Below are 21,512 nucleotides of genomic sequence, written 5' to 3'. Positions count from 1 at the left end.
TGTCAAAACAAAATCCCTCCTAACCACACCTAGCATCACCCGTGCCCTAGCCCATACTAGTCCGGCACAGGCACAGTCCCAGAAGGCATGGCGCACAGTCTCCTCCCTGCCACAAGCAGATCTTGGACAGGTGGGGGATCGCACCACACTATACCGGTACAAGATGGAAAATACCGGCAAGCACTTATGGAGGCCCAACCAATTCAGGTCCTTGAGCCTGTTGTCCAGGCCCCGCGCCTGCACTCCCTCCCAGACCACTGACGAGATGCCCGCTACAGGCGCAGGACTCCCTGCCTGACCTCTTCGTACAGGTGCCTGTGATCTAAACCTACTCGGGCAACTTCAACCTCGGGGTGCGCACGCAGCCACTTTGCCGCATGGCCAAAGTGCCACGGCAGCCGTTCCACCCGAGGACCCGCGTTAGACCACACCATTACGCTAGTCGCCTGGTACGAGAAGAACACCCGCAGGAGGTAACCGGACGGGTGTATCACTGGCTGAGCAAGCTCCGCTAACAAGAAAGAAACAAAAATTGAGTCCAGCTTGAGGGGGAAATGTGGTACCCCCCTACCTCCCTCCCCGATGGGACAGATCATGCGTGCCCTGGCGACCCACTCGCACCTGCCACTCCACATAAACTGAAACACAAGCCTCACTAGAGGCCTCCTCAGACAAGCCGGCAATGGGTAGATGTATGCCAAATACAAAAGAGACGGCAACACATCCACCTTTAGGACCAGGACTTTGCCCATAAAAGACATACCTAGCCTTCCACATTGCTAGCTTCCTCTGTACCACTGCGATACGCATGTTCCAGTTTAGCGTCGCTGAGCCAGAGGTCTCAAAATGGACCCCGAGACTCCTCAGGGCCCCTTCACAGAGAGAGATCCCCGCGGGCACATCCGTCCTACCGCGCCATCTTCCGAAATACTTAACGGAAGATTTTGCATGATTCAGATCTGCCCCCGACGCTTGGGTGAAATCCCCAATGATGGCAAGCAAGGGACCTTGCCAGGCACGAGTCCTTACATAACAGCAAGGAAGTGTCGTCGGCGTACTGCGTCATCTTAACACGCAGCCCACCGCTCCCAGGGATCAACAAGCCCTCCACCCCTGTGTCTGCCCTAATGGCAGCCCCCAGAGGCTCCATGTACAGTACGAAGAGGAGGGCCGAGAGTGGGCATCCCTGCCTGACCCCAGACGAGGTCAAAAACTTCACCTAAGTGACTAGTTACACTAACTTGACACCCCGCTCCGACATATAATGCACGGATCCATCCTATAAACGTCTCCCCAAATCCTAATCTACCTAACACCCTGAATAGAAAAGATCTATTCACGCGATCAAAGGCTTTCGCCTGATCTAGCGCTGCTACCATTAAAGGCAGCCCTCTATCTTAAACCCAGGCGATGGAGTCCCTGATCAACTGTAGGTTCCATCTTATTGAGCGGCCCTCTACCCCGCACGTCTGATCCTCATGGACGACGTAGGGAAACCTTTGCAAGAATCTTGTAGTCTACACACAGCATGGTCAACGGCCGCCAGTTGCCAAGGTCAGTTGCTTCCCCCTTCTTATAAAGAAGTGACAGCACACCAACAGCCATTGATCCCCCGTCTCAAGGATGGCCTTCAAGACTTCGAGGACCACTGGACCAAGTATACCCCAAAACTTGAGGTAAAACTCAGCCGGCAGCCCATCCATCCCAGGCACCTTCCCTTTCTCCATCCTCCTAAGAGCGCTCAACCTCTTCTAGTGAGATCTGGGCCTCCATCACGTCTCTAATGTCCTCCGGCAGCCACCGGGACAAGTGTTCTAAACACGTTTCCCTGCTCTACATCTTTCTCCCTTTCTTTAAAAAACCCTCGGAAATGATCAGTTGTCTCCCTGACCATTTCCTCTGGTTTTCTAACTATACTACCATCTTCTTTTCTAACGCCATGCATTACCTTCCTACTTTGCCTGGCCCTAACCGACTTAAAGAACATAGCGGAACAAGTCTCATTATGTTCTAGAAAGCCACTATGCGCACGCTCCAGGAAAGCTCGAGCCTTCTGCTCCTGCAGCTCCCTGAGCTGCGCCTTTAGGGTTGCAGATCTCTCCCAGTCAATCGACCCGCCGAGGTTGCCTGCCTCGTACTCGAGTTCGATTAACCTTTGGATACGATCCACCTCCCTCCTTTCCTCCCTTTTTTTTCCTTCTACAATATCCTATTATAAAAGCCCTAATCCTCACCTTAACTAAATCCCACCACTCTAACACCCCCTCGCACATGGACCGGAGGCCGTCAAGCCTCCGAAAGAAACAAAAAAATGCGTCAACGAAGGCCTGTTCCTCCAGTATATCCCGATCTAACTTCCAGTACCCCCTACCGAAGAGGCAGACTGGCGACCCCACCTGCAGGAACACCCCGTCGTGATCCGTGAAGAAAACAGGCACCAGCCGCCCAGACAACCGACCCCAAAAACCTGGATACAAAAATGTAGTCGAGCCTCCGCGCAACCCCCCTGGAGTTGCGCCATGTAGGACCGACCATTGCCGGAGTAGTGTGCAGGCCACCATCAACCAGACCATGGCAAGCCATTAGCCCAGAGATGGCACCTGCACTGCTATCACCGCCTACCCCTAAATCTATATTAAAGTCTCCTCCTATCACCAAGTGCCTGTTTGTAACACACAGGGGCGCCAGACAGTCCACCATCTCCCTCCTGTCTGCCGCCACCTGTGGCCCATACACCCCAATTAACCTATATCTAGCTTCTCTAAACTTAACATCTATCCCCAAAACTCTACCATGCATTATTACAAAAGTGTTCTCTATTTTAACCTCTCTATGCCCACACAAAATCCCTACTCCTGTTGAGTGCACCCCTCCTATGCCCCAAAAAGATTCCCCCTTATCCCACTCCCTCTTAAATCTACACACATCCCCACCATCCCTCAGGTGAACCTCCTGTAAAAAAACTGAAATCAAACCCCACACCCTCTAAATAACAAAAAACCGCCCTCCTTTTAACATTATTCCTTAACCCCCTAACATTTAGACTAAAAAAAGAAACAGAACTATTCATTTAATTATTAACAAATAAAAAAACCAAAAACCAAAAAAAACAGGAGACTCACCCGATGCTCCCCTGGTCCATCTCCACCGGCGGGGACGTCCTCTCCTCTCCTGACGCCCCCCCGTCCTCCATCCCAACCCATGACCCAGGCAGTGTGTTGGGTCCTCCCTCCCCACCCACCATCCCCCCCCTCCCTGTTTGCCTCGGGGCTGCATGTAGGGTACCCCATCTCCTCAAACAGGAGTTGGGATCCCTCTAACAAACAGCCCACCGACCCCTCACTGGAGTCATCCACTAAAATGCAAGTGGCTGAGGCAAACCGTGAGGACAAATTACCCCCCCCCCCCCCCCCGCCACTCTCTTACCCCCCCCTCCACACCCCCCCCCTCTCACTTCCTGCCAAGCTCCCCCTCTTCATCCCTTTCTTCCTTGGTGAAGGAGGTAGCGGGGAGACAACGTCCCACCCCCGCTAACTCCTCCACCAAATCCCTCATTTCGACCTCGAGGAAGCCTGGCAGGCTGTCCCCCCATCCCCCCCTCCCCTCCCACCTCCACTCCTCCCTCCTTCTCCGTCACTGTCCCCGTTCCCTCTTCCACTCCTTCTCGTACCACTGTCCCCTTCTCCCTCTTCTCTGCTCCTCCACGTTCTTCCACCTTCTTTTTAATCTCTCCTTTTTCCTTCTTTCCATCTTCTCTCCTCTTTCTTTTCGCCTCTTCCTCCTTCCCTTCTTCGTCCTTCTCCATCCTTTCCCCTGTGCCATCCGTACAATCCGCACGCGTCCTTTCTTTTCTCCCCCCATCCCCCGCTCCCCCCCCAGCTGCAGACGCGTATGACCTGTGACGAGCCAGGCAATCACGCCACAGGTGTTCTCTGGAGCCACACCCATGGCAAGCCTTGGGCTCGTCACACTCCCTGGCCTCGTGCTCTTCCAACCCACAAAACCGACATTTCTTGTTACTGCACGTATGGCCATAGGCCATACAACGCCTGCAGAACGGGGGCTGACGTGCATAGTAGAGTGTTCCCCTGTCATCTTTCACCTTCAACTTCAGATGCCCCATCAGAATGGTCCTCGCAAAGGTTTCTCTCCCCCAATGCTCCATCTCTCTTTCCCTCCAAGAAAAACGCACCGTATTGGCCAGCCCAACTGCTGGAACCGACCGTGACGCTTTTTCCTGCGCCATCTCCGCAAGGAGAATAGCACACCTGGCTCTCCAACCTCTTCCAAAAAAACAAGAAAAAGTTAAAAACAGGAAACAAACCAAAACGGTGGCGCAACTAAAGGTGTTGACTCTCCACATCTATCATGACAACTGGAGCACTGGGCCAGACACTCTTAAATATAATCTGGACCAGCTCAGGTGAAAAACCTTCCCACTAACGAGATGGACAAGCCAGCACATGTGTAACACATACTGACTAACGAGGTAACACCAATCAGTGCTAACGAGCTAAAGTCCAACCTCAAAACATAAATGGAAAAACCAAAGCCTGGAACACCTTCCCCCTTAAGACAACAAATATATCCTATATTTTTGTTGGACAAGTTTGCTCACCACCAACAGAACTTCCATTTCACATTATAATCAACTAAAATGCTTCACCAATAAAAACATGGTGTCTACTGGCAGGCAACAATTAAAAACAAGAAAAAAACACATATTCCTAAATAATAATAAACAATCATATGATTTGTTTTTCCTTTTTCTAGAATCCTAAAACTCACTAGCTTCTAGAACTCTCGTTCCCTTGGAAAGAGCCCAAACAAAACTCAAATCAAATTGTATTAGTCACATGTGCCGAAACTCCTGCGATATCCGTAGTAACTTTCCACCTCACTGCGGAGCTTCTCTCTCTTTTCAGGGTTCACTCGATAGGCATGTTGCTGGATCGGGGCCCAGTCCCCAATGTCATCCTCTAGAACATTTGGTTTGGCACATGTGAGAATTAACCTTGATATTCTAAAAACAGGGCAACAAAAAAATGTCAGTGAATAAATGAATAAATATCACTACCAAATGTTACCTGAAATGTAAATATGAAATATTTGATTGCATAGTCATATTATAAACATCTTTTCAATTACATTTTGCTTGGTGGGATAGCCCCAATGTCAAAACACAGTTTTAACGTGTCCAAATCAATAACCAATATGCAGCAACAGTTTGAGATAAATTGAAAACATAACATGTGCTATATGCACACACATCTGCCACAATAATCGTATTACTTGTATTTTTTAAAACAAGCTCCTTATAAACTGCACAAGCACCAAAAACGCTGTTGTTTTGACAAGTAACAATAAATCACTGATATCAATTTGGGGGAAAATCAGGATGTACGTGTGTCACGTCCTGACCTTAGTTCCTTTTCTATGTCTCTATTTTAGGTTGGTCAGGGCGTGAGTTGGGGTGGGCATTTTATGTTTTGTTTTTGTGTTTAGATTTCTGTTTGACCTGGTATGGTTCCCAATCAGAGGCTGCTGTTAATCGTTGTCTTTGATTGAGAACCATACTTTAGGCAGCCTGTTTACCAACTTTTGTTTGTGGGTGGTTATTTTCCGTTTCAGTGTTTGCACCATATGGGACTGTTTCGGTTTTCATTTATTCTCTTGTTCTTTTGTATTTTGTGTTCAGTGTATTAAAAGTAAATATGAACACATACAATGCTGCGCTTTGGTCTACTGCTTCTTCCACCAATGACAACCGTTACAATGTGCTGTTGAAACTACAAAAAACACACGGAAATGGGAGATATTGTCCTCTAACCAGTGAGGTAAAAGATTTGTAGAAAACAGCTCACCACATTTTGAAGTGTTGCATTTTGATTCAAGTGGGTCACCAATGTGTTAAGTGTAACACAACTCTTTTTTTGTTAGTCACTTTTTGTTGGAACCACATACAGTGGGGCAAAAAAGTATTTAGTCGGCCACCAATTGTGCAAGTTCTCCCACTTAAAAAGATGAGAGGCCTGTAATTTTCATCATAGGTACACTTCAACTATGACATACAAAATGAGAAAATCCAGAAAATCACATTGTAGGATTTGAAATGAATTTATTTTCAAATTATGGTGGAAAATAAGTATTTTGTCTGAATTACAGCTGTAAAGACCCTTTGGGAAGAATTAAACTTGGTTAAGCTTCTCTGGTGTCCATGAGTTATTTACTCTGAAAAATTTGAACCTAACACCAAAATATAAAGAGGAGTGGGAGGCCCCGGTGCACAACTGAGCAAGAAGACAAGTACATTTGAGTGTCTAGTTTGAGAAACCAGACACCTCACAAGTCAACTCCGGGATGCTGGCCTTCTAGGCAGAGTTGCAAAGAAAAATGCATATCTCTGTCTAGTGTCTGTGTTGTTTTGCCCATCTAAATCTTTTATTTTTATTGGCCAGTCTGAGATATGGCTTTTTCTTTGCAACATCTCGGAGTCGCCTCTTCACTGTTGACGTTGAGACTGGTGTTTTGCGGGTACTATTTAATGAGTTGAGCACTTGTGAGTTTTTATTTAAAAAACAAGGACATTCCTAAGTGACCCCAAACTTTTGAACGGTAGTGTAACTTATAAATGCCTCAAATATTTCAACTGTCTTAAATCATCAGAAACCAAAACATAACCAAAAATTGCATAACTCCACTGTATAGCCTCGAAACCTGGTTAAACTACCATTATGACATCATGGAAGGCCAGTCGTGGTATTCATAGTGTAGTGAATTCAGGGGGTAGCCCTGAGCTGAACTCAAACCTGGGTCCAGCAACTGTCAAGCCAACACCCTATAACTGTTACGCCAAGATGTCTGAACCTCTTGACGAGGTCGCAAGATTTTGGGTTACGGTTGCTACAATAGCTTTCTCTATGAATTTGAGAACAGTAACAATTCCCCAGAAAAATCTGCAGTTGAAACAATATCAAAGCTGTAATTCCACCACTGTTTTGGTAATAAGATGATGGGGATGGAGAAATGTAACTACTCTCTATCACGTTCTGACCATAGTTCTGTTATTTTATTCTTTGTTTTAGTATGGTCAGGGCATGAGTTGTGGTGGGCAGTCTATGTTTGTTTTTCTATGTTGGTTTTTGTGTTCGGCCTAGTATGGTTCTCAATCAGAGGCAGGTGTCATCAGTTGTCTCTGATTGAGAATCATACTTAGGTAGCCTAGGTTTCACTCTTGGTTTGTGGGTGTTTGTTTCCGTGTGAGTGTTTTGGCCACACGGTAATGTTTCGGTTTTGTAAATTCACGTTATTTTTTGTTTAGTGTTCTGAGTTTGAATTAAAAACCGGCATGAACACTTACCACGCTGCACTTTGGTCCGATCCTTACTCCTCCTCAGATGAAGAGAAGGATATCCATTACACTCTCAAATTCATAGACAGAGCTATGGATGCAAGGACTGACCATCCATGATATCAACATTATAGTTTTAACCATGTAGAGGCTACAGTGGTGGGTTACATTGTTTCTAAACATAGGAGTGAAAAAAATATTATATTAACAGTTGAACTAAGCTCATGAGGCATGTGTTTATATTCTTCAAGAATCAATGGCTATAAATAAACAAATTTAAAATGTCTAAATATGGATGTAGCTATTGCAGATGTCCCCTTTAACACAACACATTAGTTCAACAACTGCAGAGTTTGTGCCTATGTTTTTAAGACTCCTCTATTTTTAAGCTTCCTCCCTAAGTTTGTTTTATTCACTGCTTTAGGACACTCCCTGATGTCCTAGTCGTGCCTGAATCATTCATTAGGAAGGCCACCAAAATTCCTGAAATTTCCATCTCCAACTATATCTTCCGACAAGATTGAACTGCCAAAGGGGGCGGAGTTGCAATCTACTGCAGAGAAAGCCTGCAGAGTTCTGTCATACTATCCAGGTCTGGACCCAAACAATTCAAGCTTCTACTGTTAAAAATCTACCTTTCCAGAAACACGTCTCTCACCATTGAACCCCTTCAGCCCCAATCTGTGCCCTGAAAACCATATGTGAATTGATTGCTCCCCATCTATCTTCAGAGTTAGTACTGTTAGGTGACCTAAACTGAGATATGTTTAACACCCCGGCCATCCTACAATCTAAGCTAGATGCCCTCAATCTCACACAAATTATTAAGGGACCTACCAGATACAACCCTAAATCCGTAACCATGGGCACCCTCTACGCAGACGACACCATTCTGTATACATCTAGCCCTTCTTTGGGCACTGTGTTAACCTTTTGTGACTAGGGGGCAGTATTTTAATTTTTGGGGAAAAAAACGTTTCCGTAGTAAACGGGATATTTTGTCAGGACAAGATGCTAGAATATGCATATAATTGACAGCTTGGGATAGAAAACACTCTAAAGTTTCCAAAACTGTAAAAAATATTGTCTGTGAGTATAACAGAACTGATGTTGCAGGCGAAAGCCTGAGAGAAATCCAATCCGGAAGAGCCTCATGTTTTGAAAGTGCTGCGTTCCAATGCGTCCCTATTGAGCAGTGAATGGGCTATCAATCTGATTACTCTTTCTCTGTATTCCCGAAGGTGTCTACAGCATTGTGACGTAGTTTTACGCATTTATGTTGAAGAATACCCGTAAGCGGCTATATTGCGCAAGTGGTCACCTGATGGCTCCCAGGAGGACTATCGTGTAAAAGAGGTAGCCATTACTCCAATCGGTCCTACTGAAAAACAAATTGTCCCGATGGATATATTATCGAATAGATATTTGAAAAACACCTTGAGGATCGATTATAAACAACGTTTACCATGTTTCTATCGATATTATGGAGCCAATTTGGAATATTTTTCGACGTTTTCGTGACTGCAATTTCCGGGCGATTTCTCAACCAAACGTGAAGAACAAACGGAGCTATTTCGCCTACAAAAATTATATTTTTTGGAAAAAAGGAACATTTGCTATCTAACTGGGAGTCTCTTGAGTGAAAACATCCGAAGCTCATCAAAGGAAAATGATTTAATTTGATTGTTTTTCTAATTTCCGTGACCAAGTTACCTGCTGCTAGCTGGACAAAATGCTATGCTAGGCTATCGATAAACTTACACAAATGCTTGTCTTGCTTTGGCTGTAAACCATATTTGGAAAACCTGAGATGACAGGGTGATTAAAGGCTAAGCTGTGTCTCAATATATTTAATTTGTGATTTTCATGAATAGGAATATTTTCTAGGAATATTTATGTCCGTTGCATTATGCTAATTAGTGTCAGTCGATTACGCTCCCGCATACCATGCCTTCGGGGAAACCGAACCCAGATATCAAGTTTCCTCCTCTTCATCTTCTTCTTCCAATGTGAGTCATCTCCACCTCCTCCTTCACTCCAAAAACTGCATCTTCCTCTTTCTCTTCCTCCTCTTCTTTTACTGTAACATCCTCCTCCTCTTTCAGTCTGAACGCGTCTTCCTCTTCTTTCACTGTAATGTCTTTCTACATTTACATTTACATTTAAGTCATTTGGCAGACGCTCTTATCCAGAGCGACTTACAAATTGGTGAATTCACCTTATGACATCCAGTGGAACAGCCACTTTACAATAGTGCATCTAAATCATTTAAGGGGGGGTGAGAAGGATTACTTTATCCTATCCTAGGTATTCCTTGAAGAGGTGGGGTTTCAGGTGTCTCCGGAAGGTGGTGATTGACTCCGCTGTCCTGGCGTAGTGAGGGAGTTTGTTCCACCATTGGGGGGCCAGAGCAGCGAACAGTTTTGACTGGGCTGAGCGGGAACTGTACTTCCTCAGTGGTAGGGAGGCGAGCAGGCCAGAGGTGGATGAACGCAGTGCCCTTGTTTGGGTGTAGGGCCTGATCAGAGCCTGGAGGTACTGCGGTGCCGTTCCCCTCACAGCTCCGTAGGCAAGCACCATGGTCTTGTAGCGGATGCGAGCTTCAACTGGAAGCCAGTGGAGAGAGCGGAGGAGCGGGGTGACGTGAGAGAACTTGGTAAGGTTGAACACCAGACGGGCTGCGGCGTTCTGGATGAGTTGTAGGGGTTTAATGGCACAGGCAGGGAGCCCAGCCAACAGCGAGTTGCAGTAATCCAGACGGGAGATGACAAGTGCCTGGATTAGGACCTGCGCCGCTTCCTGTGTGAGGCAGGGTCGTACTCTGCGGATGTTGTAGAGCATGAACCTACAGGAACGGGCCACCGCCTTGATGTTAGTTGAGAACGACAGGGTGTTGTCCAGGATCACGCCAAGGTTCTTAGCGCTCTGGGAGGAGGACACAATGGAGTGATGGCGAGATCGTGGAATGGGCAGTCCTTCCCCGGGAGGAAGAGCAGCTCCGTCTTGCCGAGGTTCAGCTTGAGGTGGTGATCCGTCATCCACACTGATATGTCTGCCAGACATGCAGAGATGCGATTCGCCACCTGGTCATCAGAAGGGGGAAAGGAGAAGATTAATTGTGTGTCGTCTGCATAGCAATGATAGGAGAGACCATGTGAGGTTATGACAGAGCCAAGTGACTTGGTGTATAGCGAGAATAGGAGAGGGCCTAGAACAGAGCCCTGGGGGACACCAGTGGTGAGAGCGCGTGGTGAGGAGACCGATTCTCGCCACGCCACCTGGTAGGAGCGACCTGTCAGGTAGGACGCAATCCAAGCGTGGGCCGCGCCGGAGATGCCCAACTCGGAGAGGGTGGAGAGGAGGATCTGATGGTTCACAGTATCGAAGGCAGCCGATAGGTCTAGAAGGATGAGAGCAGAGGAGAGAGAGTTAGCTTTAGCAGTGCGGAGCGCCTCCGTGATACAGAGAAGTGCAGTCTCAGTAGAATGACTAGTCTTGAAACCTGACTGATTTGGATCAAGAAGGTCATTCTGAGAGAGATAGCGGGAGAGCTGGCCAAGGACGGCACGTTCAAGAGTTTTGGAGAGAAAAGAAAGAAGGGATACTGGTCTGTAGTTGTTGACATCGGAGGGATCGAGTGTAGGTTTTTTCAGAAGGGGTGCAACTCTCGCTCTCTTGAAGACGGAAGGGACGTAGCCAGCGGTCAGGGATGAGTTGATGAGCGGGGTGAGGTAAGGGAGAAGGTCTCCGGAAATGGTCTGGAGAAGAGAGGAGGGGATAGGGTCAAGGGGGGTAGGGTTCTTCTTTCACTGTAACATCCTCACCCTCTACTTGTTTTTGTATTTTGACATCCTCTTCCTCCTCTTTCACGACAACGTTCAGCCACAGACCCTCTTTCTCGGTCCAGCAGACCTCCTCTTCTTGAACAGGAGGAGAGTAGTTGAGTGAACTCATGGTCGGGGATGTTTGCTATCTATCATTAGCGACTAGGCTAGTGCTAACTAAACCAGCCAGCTACTATAGCTGACTAATACAAAATAACGTAATATTAAATGAAACAGGTTAACAAGTTTAGACACAGAAGTGTGTCTCAAACACAGTAGCTCATATACACCGAAAGCGTATAAATAGCTTGAATCTTTCGGCTATGTTGTCTAGCAAGCTACCGAGGTGGCTGACTAACTGTTGCTGCTGTTGAAAGAAGCGTTCAGTCCACTAGATTTTACATCACACTAGCAGTATGGCCTTAAAGCCCCACACCAGACCTAGTCTGTTCATTATATACATCTACATGATGCATTGTTACACCATGTAGGAGCAGTATAGACCTAGTATTTTCATTGTATACATCTACATGATGTATTGTTACACCATGTAGGAGCAGTATAGACCTAGTCTGTTCATTATATACATCTACATGATGTATTGTTACACCATGTAGGAGCAGTATATACCTACAGTAGCTAGCTACTTATTTAGATTTAGTATGACTGAATGAAACTGCCTTAAATGTGCTGTAGTAAACATTTTTTATTCACACTAATCAATCAACACATTCCTGTCTTTTTATGTCGCAATTTAATAGTATTATTGAATTAAATCCATTTAAAATCATCTTTGTCTGAAAATAAAATATGATCCTCAACTGCGTTTCCCCTCCAGTCAGCAGACGGCGATGTGCGTCTTTCAGGCGATGCTGCCAGCGTGACGTATAATCTAGTGGACGGTTCTTCAGAAACATAGCCGAACGATTAAACATAGCCAACATAGCCGAACGATTGAAGTTGTTACGCTTTCGGTGTATATTAGCTATTGTGTTTTAGACACACTTCTGTCGTATCTACTTGTTAACCTATTTAATTTAATATTACGTAATTTGTATTAGTCAGCTATAACCTGCCAACTATTAAGTTAGCACTAGCCTAGTTGCTAATGACAGCTAGCTAGCTAACATCCCCGACCATGAGCTCCATTAACTACTCCCCTCCTGTTAAAGAAGAGGAGGTCTGCTGGACGGAGAAAGAAGCTCTTGTGAAAGAGGAGGAGGAAGAAGAGGATGTCACAGTAAAAAAAGAGGGTGAGGCTGTTACAGTGAAAGAAGAAGAGAAAGATGTTTCAATGAAAGAAGAGGAAGACGCGTTCAGAGTGAAAGATGAGGATGTTACAGTAAAAGAAGAGGAGGCAGAGAAAGAGGATACAGTTTTTGAAGTGAAGGAGGAGAAAGAGAGAATATTGACAGAGGAGTCAGGAGATCTGATTACCACCCGTAAGTACTGCCTTAAACGGGCTCTAACTCTCCAAAGGTTTTTGAACGAATGTGTGTTTTTATAACAGCATGCTACTGAAATTCTATACTTGAAAATGTTGTTCTCTACTATAGGAATTTATGTTATAATATAATGTTAAAGCTACATTTTAAAATAGGTGATAAAGCCCTGAATGATGATTGGCTGACTACTGTGGTATGTCAGGCCGTATACCATGGGTATGACAAAACATGTATTTTTACCCTTCTAATTACACTGGTAACCAGTTTATAATTGCAATAAGCCACCTCGGGTTTGTGATATATGGCCAATATACCACGGCTAAGGGCTGTATCCAGGCACTCTGCGTTGTGTTGTGCATAAAAACAGTCTTTAACCATGCTATATTGGCCATATACCACACTTTCTCGGGCCTTATTGCTTAACTGTGACATGTGTAGAGAGTCCCCCCACCCACCACAAAATCACAACTTAATTGTCTCACAGAGTGGCAAACAAGTTATAAATGAAACGTTTGACGCGTGTCTATTGTAGACCTTGCATGGCGTGTGTATACCCACAAAAAGCAGATTTCTAAATAATGTTGGAGAAATACAGAAAATAAGAAGCATTATTGACATGAAATGGACAAGTGTTTTGGGGAGACTGAATATATTAGCAAAAGGACAAGCGCTTTGGGGAGACTGAACATATTAGCAAACGTTTTTTAGTCGACAAAAAACATGGGCAAAATAGTAATTTCAAGGAAAGGCTGAACTAAAGAATTATCATTTAGAAAAGATAGTAATTATAACTTTAGAGATGAAGTGGGCCACCAACAAAATGTTACTAACATTGGATCAAATGCAGCCTATAACATTGACTGAAATAGTAATATATGTTATTATAGAGCTCTGCTCAGCCTGTAAACATGACATGATCTATTAATATAGAGCTCTGCTCAGTCTGTTGACATTACATTATATATTATTATTGAGCTCTGCTCAGCCTGTAAACATGACATGATCTATTATTATAGAGCTCTGCTCAGCCTGTAAACATGACATGATCTATTATTATAGAGCTCTGCTCAGCCTGTAAACATGACATGATCTATTATTATAGAGCTCTGCTCAGCCTGAAACATGACATTATCTATTATTACAGAGCTCTGTTCAGTCAATAAACATGACATTCCCTGAGAAATTAGATTTGGAGCTCTACATCATCTGTTTTTAAATCTCACCGTCACCAAGTTTATTATTAATGATGTAATGTTGTGAAGACTGACCTTGAGTTATTGAGGGATCTAGTCTGGATTAAACCTCATAGGAAGACAGTTTTATCATGTGGAGATTTCATTCAGGTCTCTCTTTAGACAAATTACTCTTTCTTTGGCAGGAGAGAGACCAGACTCTCACTCTGACAGCAGAAAGAGTCCTTCAGAGGAACCAGACACAGAAATGCCCAAACCAGCGAGATGACACCACTGCTCCTACTGTGGAAATAGTTTTACCCGATTACTACATCTGAAAGCACATGAGAGAATACATACAGGAGAAAAGCCCTTCCACTGTTGCCAGTGTGAAGAGTTTTAGGTTGTTAACGAGTCTGAAAAAGCATGATTGGACACACACACAAGAAAAGCTCTACCAATGCTCCCTGTGTGGAAAGAGTTTTACCAAGTCAATGTGCCTGACTAGGCATGACAGGACACACTCAGGAGGGGATAAGACCTACCACTGCTCCCAGTGTGGAAAGAGATTTAACCGGTTAAGGCATCTGAATAAGCATGAAATAATACATAGACAGAAGGAGAAGACATACCACTGCTCTCAGTGTGGAAAGACATTTTCCCAGTCAAGAGTCCCTGACATCACATGTGAGAATAGAGAGACTGTGTTCTGACTTGTGTTTTTGACTGGGAATTTGTGTTTTTGTTTGTCACATTAAATCATATTGTTTAAATGAAATCGGACATGAAAATCTGACCAAAACAACAGGCCTGTTTCTGTTGTTTATTCATCTTGATCGTGTCTAAAAATCAAATTAAATATTTTAAAATGTGTATTTCATTTTGAACTTTGATTGATTGTATGCAAGTATAAACCCTCTGATGTAATTCATAATATGATTTGGATATTGCTAAATGTAAATTATTATATAAGGAAGGAAGTAGCCTTGGCTTGTAGCTGTTTCTGTAATGTGATGCAGCTTGATGTACAAGTACTTCCCCTGGACAGGACTCTAGTCTATTAAGTTATTATATAGATTAATTGAATTTTGCTACTCTTCACTCCAACCTTGAATTTGATTTTGATATATGATTTGGATATTGCTAAATTACTAAATTACAGCTGCAGCCAAATATATTGGCACCCTTGCACTTAGATATAATTCCCTATCTCTTCTCAAGTCAGTTGAAATTGATGGTGGTCTAGTACCACTACTTTACTATGATGGTCTCCACCTTGTTATTGTACTAGTACCACTACTATACTATGATGGTCTCCACATCTTATTGTACTAGCTCCACTACTATACTATGATGGTCTCCACACCTTGTTATTGTACTAGCTCCACTACTATACTATGATGGTCTCCACATCTTATTGTACTAGGTCCACTACTAGTACCACTACTATACTAGGATGGTCTCCATCTTGTTATTGTACTAGCTACACTACGAATACCACTACTATACGGTCTCCACACCTGGTTATCAAATCTATTTTTATAAAGCCCTTTTTACATCAGCTGATGTCACAAAGTGATATATAGAATCTCAGCCTAAAACCCCAAACAGCAATGCAGATGTAGAAGCATGGTGGCTCCCCAATTAAGGTTCAACCAGCTGCCTGTAGTTGAGAGGTAGTTCTGTAGTTTTATACATCCAGACTGGAAAGGTTCATGCAGATTGTTGGTAGCGAGGTAGTTCTGTAGTTGTATACAGGCAGACTGGAAGGGTTCATGCAGATTGTTGGTAGAGAGGTAGTTCTGTAGTATCTAGTCAGACTAGAAGGCTTCATGCACATTTTCTCAAGTTTGGTTTGATGGAGGCAGTTTTAAGGGAATTAGGCACAGTGCCTGAATTAAGAAAGTGATTTATGATTGTATCCTGTGGGAACAGGGTCCAAGGGGCAGGTAGTTGACCTCATATTATGGACCATTTTAGAGACAGATGTTGGGGTGGTCAATGAGAATGTGGTGAAACTGTAGCTGGGAGGCTCAGTGTGAAGCAGGGGGGCAGGTCTGAATCAAGGGGTAGATTGTACAGTGAAGTAAATGCTCTTTATTTTGGATTTTAGGATTTGAAAAATGCATGAAAAATAGTACTTTTATTCAATGGAGTGGGTAAAGGAGGAGTTAGCGAGTGGTTGAACTAATTTCTTTACTACAAAAAATATCATTCTGGGGTTCCCGTCACCAATTGCAATGAGATTGGTAAAGTATAACTTGTGTTCAGTGCCTCTTTGTATGCAGTCTGTTGAAATACCAGGGCCTAACTGCATCAGTTAACTGGAGAATAGCTTGAGGAAAACAAAGCTTTCTCCCAGCAGCTTTCATAGAACGTAGATCACTGTTAAACTAGGCTGCAGAGCGTTTGTTTGACTGAATGAATATGACATTGCCTTAAATGCAGCGTTAGATGTAAAGTTTAAATTCTCATTCATTACAAATCTTCACTAATCAATCAACACATGCTTTCATTTCGACATATCAATATAATATTATTATTTAATGACACATTTTAAAAAATACCCTTTTTTTGTCAGGAAATAAAATAAACATTTACATATACTGCGTTACCCACTCCAGTCAGCTGATAACAATGCTGCCAGTGTGATGTATAATCTAGTGGACGGGACCCTTCAACAACAGCGAGTCAGTCACTTCAGTAGTTTGCTAGGCGACATGGCCTAAACGTTCAAGCTTTTTAGACTGTTTCAGTGCATATTTGCTAATGTGTCACTACATACTTCTGTTTTATAGTTAGTTGCCCCATTTATTTTCATATTTACGTTGTTAGTCAGGCAGATGTCTAAAATTTTCCTAGCACTAGGCTAGTCGCTAATGATATCTAGCTAGCTAACATCCCCGAACATGAGCTCCCTAAACTACTCTCCTCCTGTTAAAGAAGAGGTCTGCTGGACGGAGAAAGAAGCTCTGGGGCTGAACATTGTTGTGAAAGAGGAGAAGGAAGAAGAGGATGTCACAGTAAAAAAACAAGAAGTAGAGGGTGATGCTGTTACAGTGAAAGAAGAATAGAAAGACGTTTCAGTGAAAGAAGAAGAGGAAGAAGGGAAAGAGGAGGATGCAATTCTTGAAGTGAAAGAGGAAGGAGAGGAGGAGGAGACAGAAGGTCAGATTAACACCAGTAAATACTAATATTTAATAACGTGGGCACAAACGCTGCAGTTGTTGAACTGATGAATACAAACGTGGTTTTAAAGCAGCTGTGGTTTTTGTTTTGCATACATTTTAAAATGAAAAATCAGAGTCTGGTGTAATTTTGTTACTCTGGAATTGCCCAGCTCCTAACTTCTCAACAAATATATAAACGCAACAATTTCAAAGATTTTACTGACTTACAGTTCATAGAAGGCCCTAATCTATGGATTTCACGACTGGGCAGGTGTGCTGCCATAGGCCACCCACTGGGGTGCAAGGCCCAGCCAATCAGAATGAGTTTTCCACACAAAAAGGCTTTATTACAGACAGAAATACTCCTCAACACCCCCTCCTCAGATGATCCCGCATGAAACATGGGACCAACACTTTCCATGTTGTGTTTATTTTTTTGTTCAGTATATAAACTTAGGAACACATGTCAGCGTAGAGCCCTGAACTATAATAATAAGTCAGCAGTTTATCTGGCAGGACATTGTGGTGTGTAGTGATGTTTTGTGATATGGAGGCACTTTGGTGATTCTTGATGTTCACTTGTACAACTATTCATCATTACTATTGTATTTAAATTAATTATTTTAACGCATTGATTAAAAGACTCTTGTCACAAAAATGTGATTACATGGAGCAATATACCACATTACTTCATGCTTACATTTCTTGTTTTACAAACATTGCCAAGCTGCTCATTCATTTCTTGTTGTGATTATTGGTGTAGTCAGTCAGTGCAAAAAAAATATTTGGTAGAAAATCAGTGGCGTGTATTTACTTTCATCTGCCTGCTACACTGGCTGGTGGACCAACAAGACAACAGGACCAACAGGACTTAGAAAACATTTGTCAAAGTTTAAAAACATTCACTACATTAACTATCTGACTTTCACACAGGAGAGAGATGTGACCATCGTGGATCCTCTGGGGAGTCTCAACAGCATCATGATGCTGACGAGGCAGAGAAGAGTCTCTCCAGATCAGAACACCTCAAGAAACACCAGCAGAGACACACAGGAAAGAAACCACACTGCTGCTCTGACTGTGGGAAACGTTTCAAATCTTCATCAGAACTTAAAAATCACCAGCGAGTACACACAGGAGAGAAGCCTTATAGCTGTAATCAATGTGGGAAGAGTTTTACTCATTCAAGTAATCTGAAAACACACCAGAGAACACACACAAGAGATAAGCCTTACAGCTGTGAACAGTGTGGCAAGAGTTTTACTCAGGCAAGCAACCTGGTATCACACCAGAGAACACACACAGGAGAGCAGCCATACAGCTGTGATCAGTGTGGCAAGAGTTTTACTCAGTCAAGCAACCTGGTATCACACCAGAGAATACACACAGGAGAGCAGCCATATAGCTGTGAGCAATGTGGGAAAAACTTTTCTCGGGGAGAACGCCTTAAAGAGCACCAGAGAACACACACAGGAGAGAAGCCTTATATCTGTGACCAGTGTGGCAAGAGTTTTACTCAGTCACGCAACCTGCTATCACACCAGAGAACACACACAGGAGAGCAGCCATATAGCTGTGAGCAATGTGGCAAGAGTTTTACTCAGTCAAGCAACCTGGTATCACACCAGAGAACACACACAGGAGAGCAGCCATATAGCTGTGAGCAATGTGGGAAAAGCTTTTCTCGGATAGAACATCTTAAAGGACACCAGAGAACACACACAGGAGAGAAGCCTTATAGCTGTAATCAGTGTGGGAAGAGTTTTACTCAGTCAAACAGCCTGAATAGACACCAGAGAACACACACATGATAGAAATCGTATAGCTGTAATCAGTGTGGGAAGAGTTGTATCACCAGAGAGCACACACAGGAGAGCAGCCATATAGCTGTGAGCAATGTGGGAAAAGCTTTTCTCAGAACACCTTAAAGGACACCAGAGAACACACACAGGAGAGAAACCTTATAGCTGTAATCAGTGTGGGAAGAGTTTTACTCAGTCAAACAGCCTGAATAGACACCAGAGAGCACACACATGATAGAAATCGTATAGCTGTAATCAGTGTGGGAAGAGTTTTATCACCAGAGAGCACACACAGGAGACACTGCTCTGCTCTGACTTTGAAGAGCTTTGCTTCCCTAAGAAACCTGACACAACACCAGAGAACACACACAGGAGAGAAGCCTCGTAGCTATGATCAGTGTGACAAGAGATACTCTCATTCAAGTGGTCTGATTAAACATCAGAAAATACATGCAGGAGATCCACAGGGTGTAGAATGACCAACACCAGACCTATATACAGTGCCTTGCGAAAGTATTCGGCCCCCTTGAACTTTGCGACCTTTTGCCACATTTCAGGCTTCAAACATAAAGATATAAAACTGTATTTTTTGTGAAGAATCAACAACAAGTGGGACACAATCATGAAGTGGAACGACATTTATTGGATATTTCAAACTTTTTTAACAAATCAAAAACTGAAAAATTGGGCGTGCAAAATTATTCAGCCCCTTTACTTTCAGTGCAGCAAACTCTCTCCAGAAGTTCAGTGAGGATCTCTGAATGATCCAATGTTGACCTAAATGACTAATGATGATATATACAATCCACCTGTGTGTCATCAAGTCTCCGTATAAATGCACCTGCACTGTGATAGTCTCAGAGGTCCGTTAAAAGCGCAGAGAGCATCATGAAGAACAAGGAACACACCAGGCAGGTCTGAGATACTGTTGTGAAGAAGTTTAAAGCCGGATTTGGATACAAAAAGATTTCCCAAGCTTAAACATCCCAAGGAGCACTGTGCAAGCGATAATATTGAAATGGAAGGAGTATCAGACCACTGCAAATCTACCAAGACCTGGCCGTCCCTCTAAACTTTCAGCTCATACAAGGAGAAGACTGATCAGAGATGCAGCCAAGAGGCCCATGATCACTCTGGATGAACTGTAGAGATCTACAGCTGAGGTGGGAGACTCGGTCCATAGGACAACAATCAGTCGTATATTGCACAAATCTGGCCTTTATGGAAGAGTGGCATGAAGAAAGCCATTTCTTAAAGATATCCATAAAAAGTGTTGTTTAAAGTTTGCCACAAGCCACCTGGGAGACACACCAAACATGTGGAAGAAGGTGCTCTGGTCAGATGAAACCAAAATTGAACTTTTTTGGCAACAATGCAAAACGTTATGTTTGGCGTAAAAGCAACACAGCGCATCACCCTGAACACACCATACCCACTGTCAAACATGGTGGTGGCAGCATCATGGTTTGGGCCTGCTTTTCTTCAGCAGGGACAGGGAAGATGGTTAAAATTGATGGGGAGATGGATGGAGCCAAATACAGGACCATTCTGGAAGAAAACCTGATGGAGTCTGCAAAAGACCTGAGACTGTGACGGAGATTTGTCTTCCAACAAGACAATGATCCAAAACATAAAGCAAAATCTACAATGGAATGGTTAAAAAATAAACAAAACTGATAGAGACATACCCCAAGCGACTTACAGCTGTAATCGCAGCAAAAGGTGGCGCTACATAGTATTAACTTAAGGGGGCTGAATAATTTTGCACGGCCAATTTTTCAGTTTTTGATTTGTTAAAAAAGTTTGAAATATCCAATAAATGTCGTTCCACTTCATGATTGTGTCCCACTTGTTGTTGATTCTTCACAAAAAAATACAGTTTTATATCTTTATGTTTGAAGCCTGAAATGTGGCAAAAGGTCGCAAAGTTCAAGGGGGCCAAATACTTTCGTAAGGCACTGTACATCACATCACATTTTATTTGTCACACACTTGTTTAGCAGATGTTTTTGTTGGTGTAGCAAAATGCTTGTGTTTCTAGCTCCAACAGTCCAGTATTATCTAACAAGTAATATTTAACAATACACACAATCTAAAGGAATGGAAGAATATATAAATCTTTGGCCGAGCGATGCCAGAGCAGCATAGACTAAGATACAGTAGAATAGAATACAGTACATACAGTGGGGCAAAAAAGTATTTAGTCAGCCACCAATTGTGCAAGTTCTTCCACTTAAAAAGATGAGGCCTGTAATTTTCATCATAGGTACACTTCAACTATGACAGACAAAATGAGGAAAGACAATCCAGAAAATCACATTGTAGGATTTTTAATGAATTTATTTGCAAATGATGGTGGAAAATAAGTATTTGGTCAATAACAAAAGTTTATCTCAATACTTGGTTATATACCCTTTGTTGGCAATGACAGAGGTCAAACGTTTTCTGTAAGTCTTCACAAGGTTTTCACACACTGTTGCTGGTATTTTGGCCCATTCCCCCATGCAGATCTCCTCTAGAGCAGTGATGTTTTGTGGCTGTTGCTGGGCAACATGGACTTTCAACTCCCTCCAAAGATTTTCTATGGGTTTGAGATCTGGAGACTGGCGAGGCCACTCCAGGACCTTGACCTTCTTACGAAGCCACTCCTTCGTTGCCCGGGCGGTGTGTTTGGGATCATTGTCATGCTGAAAGACCCAGCCACGTTTCATCTTCAATGCCCTTGCTGATGGAAGGAGGTTTTCACTC

The 21,512-nt window shown here is 43.5% G+C and overlaps 1 protein-coding gene across 2 annotated transcripts; it reads left to right on the top strand.

Moving 5' to 3' along the window:
* The first annotated feature begins 12,083 nt into the window (after window positions 1-12,083).
* On the top strand, window positions 12,084-20,538 carry LOC135521297 (zinc finger protein 239-like). Of its 2 annotated transcripts, none has more exons than XM_064947219.1 (2): window positions 12,084-12,617; window positions 17,896-20,538. In XM_064947219.1, the coding sequence occupies exons 1-2, from the start codon at window positions 12,314-12,316 to the stop codon at window positions 18,771-18,773; spliced, it is 1,182 nt and encodes a 393-aa protein (XP_064803291.1). In that variant the 5' UTR covers window positions 12,084-12,313; the 3' UTR covers window positions 18,774-20,538. The 2 variants fall into 2 exon arrangements, with proteins under 2 accessions (XP_064803291.1, XP_064803298.1); XM_064947226.1 differs by lacking the exon at window positions 17,896-20,538 and adding an exon at window positions 13,999-14,665.
* Window positions 20,539-21,512: the final 974 nt, after the last annotated feature.

The sequence above is a fragment of the Oncorhynchus masou genome, chromosome 4 (assembly GCF_036934945.1).
Source record: "Oncorhynchus masou masou isolate Uvic2021 chromosome 4, UVic_Omas_1.1, whole genome shotgun sequence".
Taxonomy (NCBI): Eukaryota; Metazoa; Chordata; class Actinopteri; order Salmoniformes; family Salmonidae; genus Oncorhynchus; species Oncorhynchus masou.
Note: the sequence above shows the minus strand (reverse complement) of the source record. Positions and strands in the feature narration are given on the sequence as shown.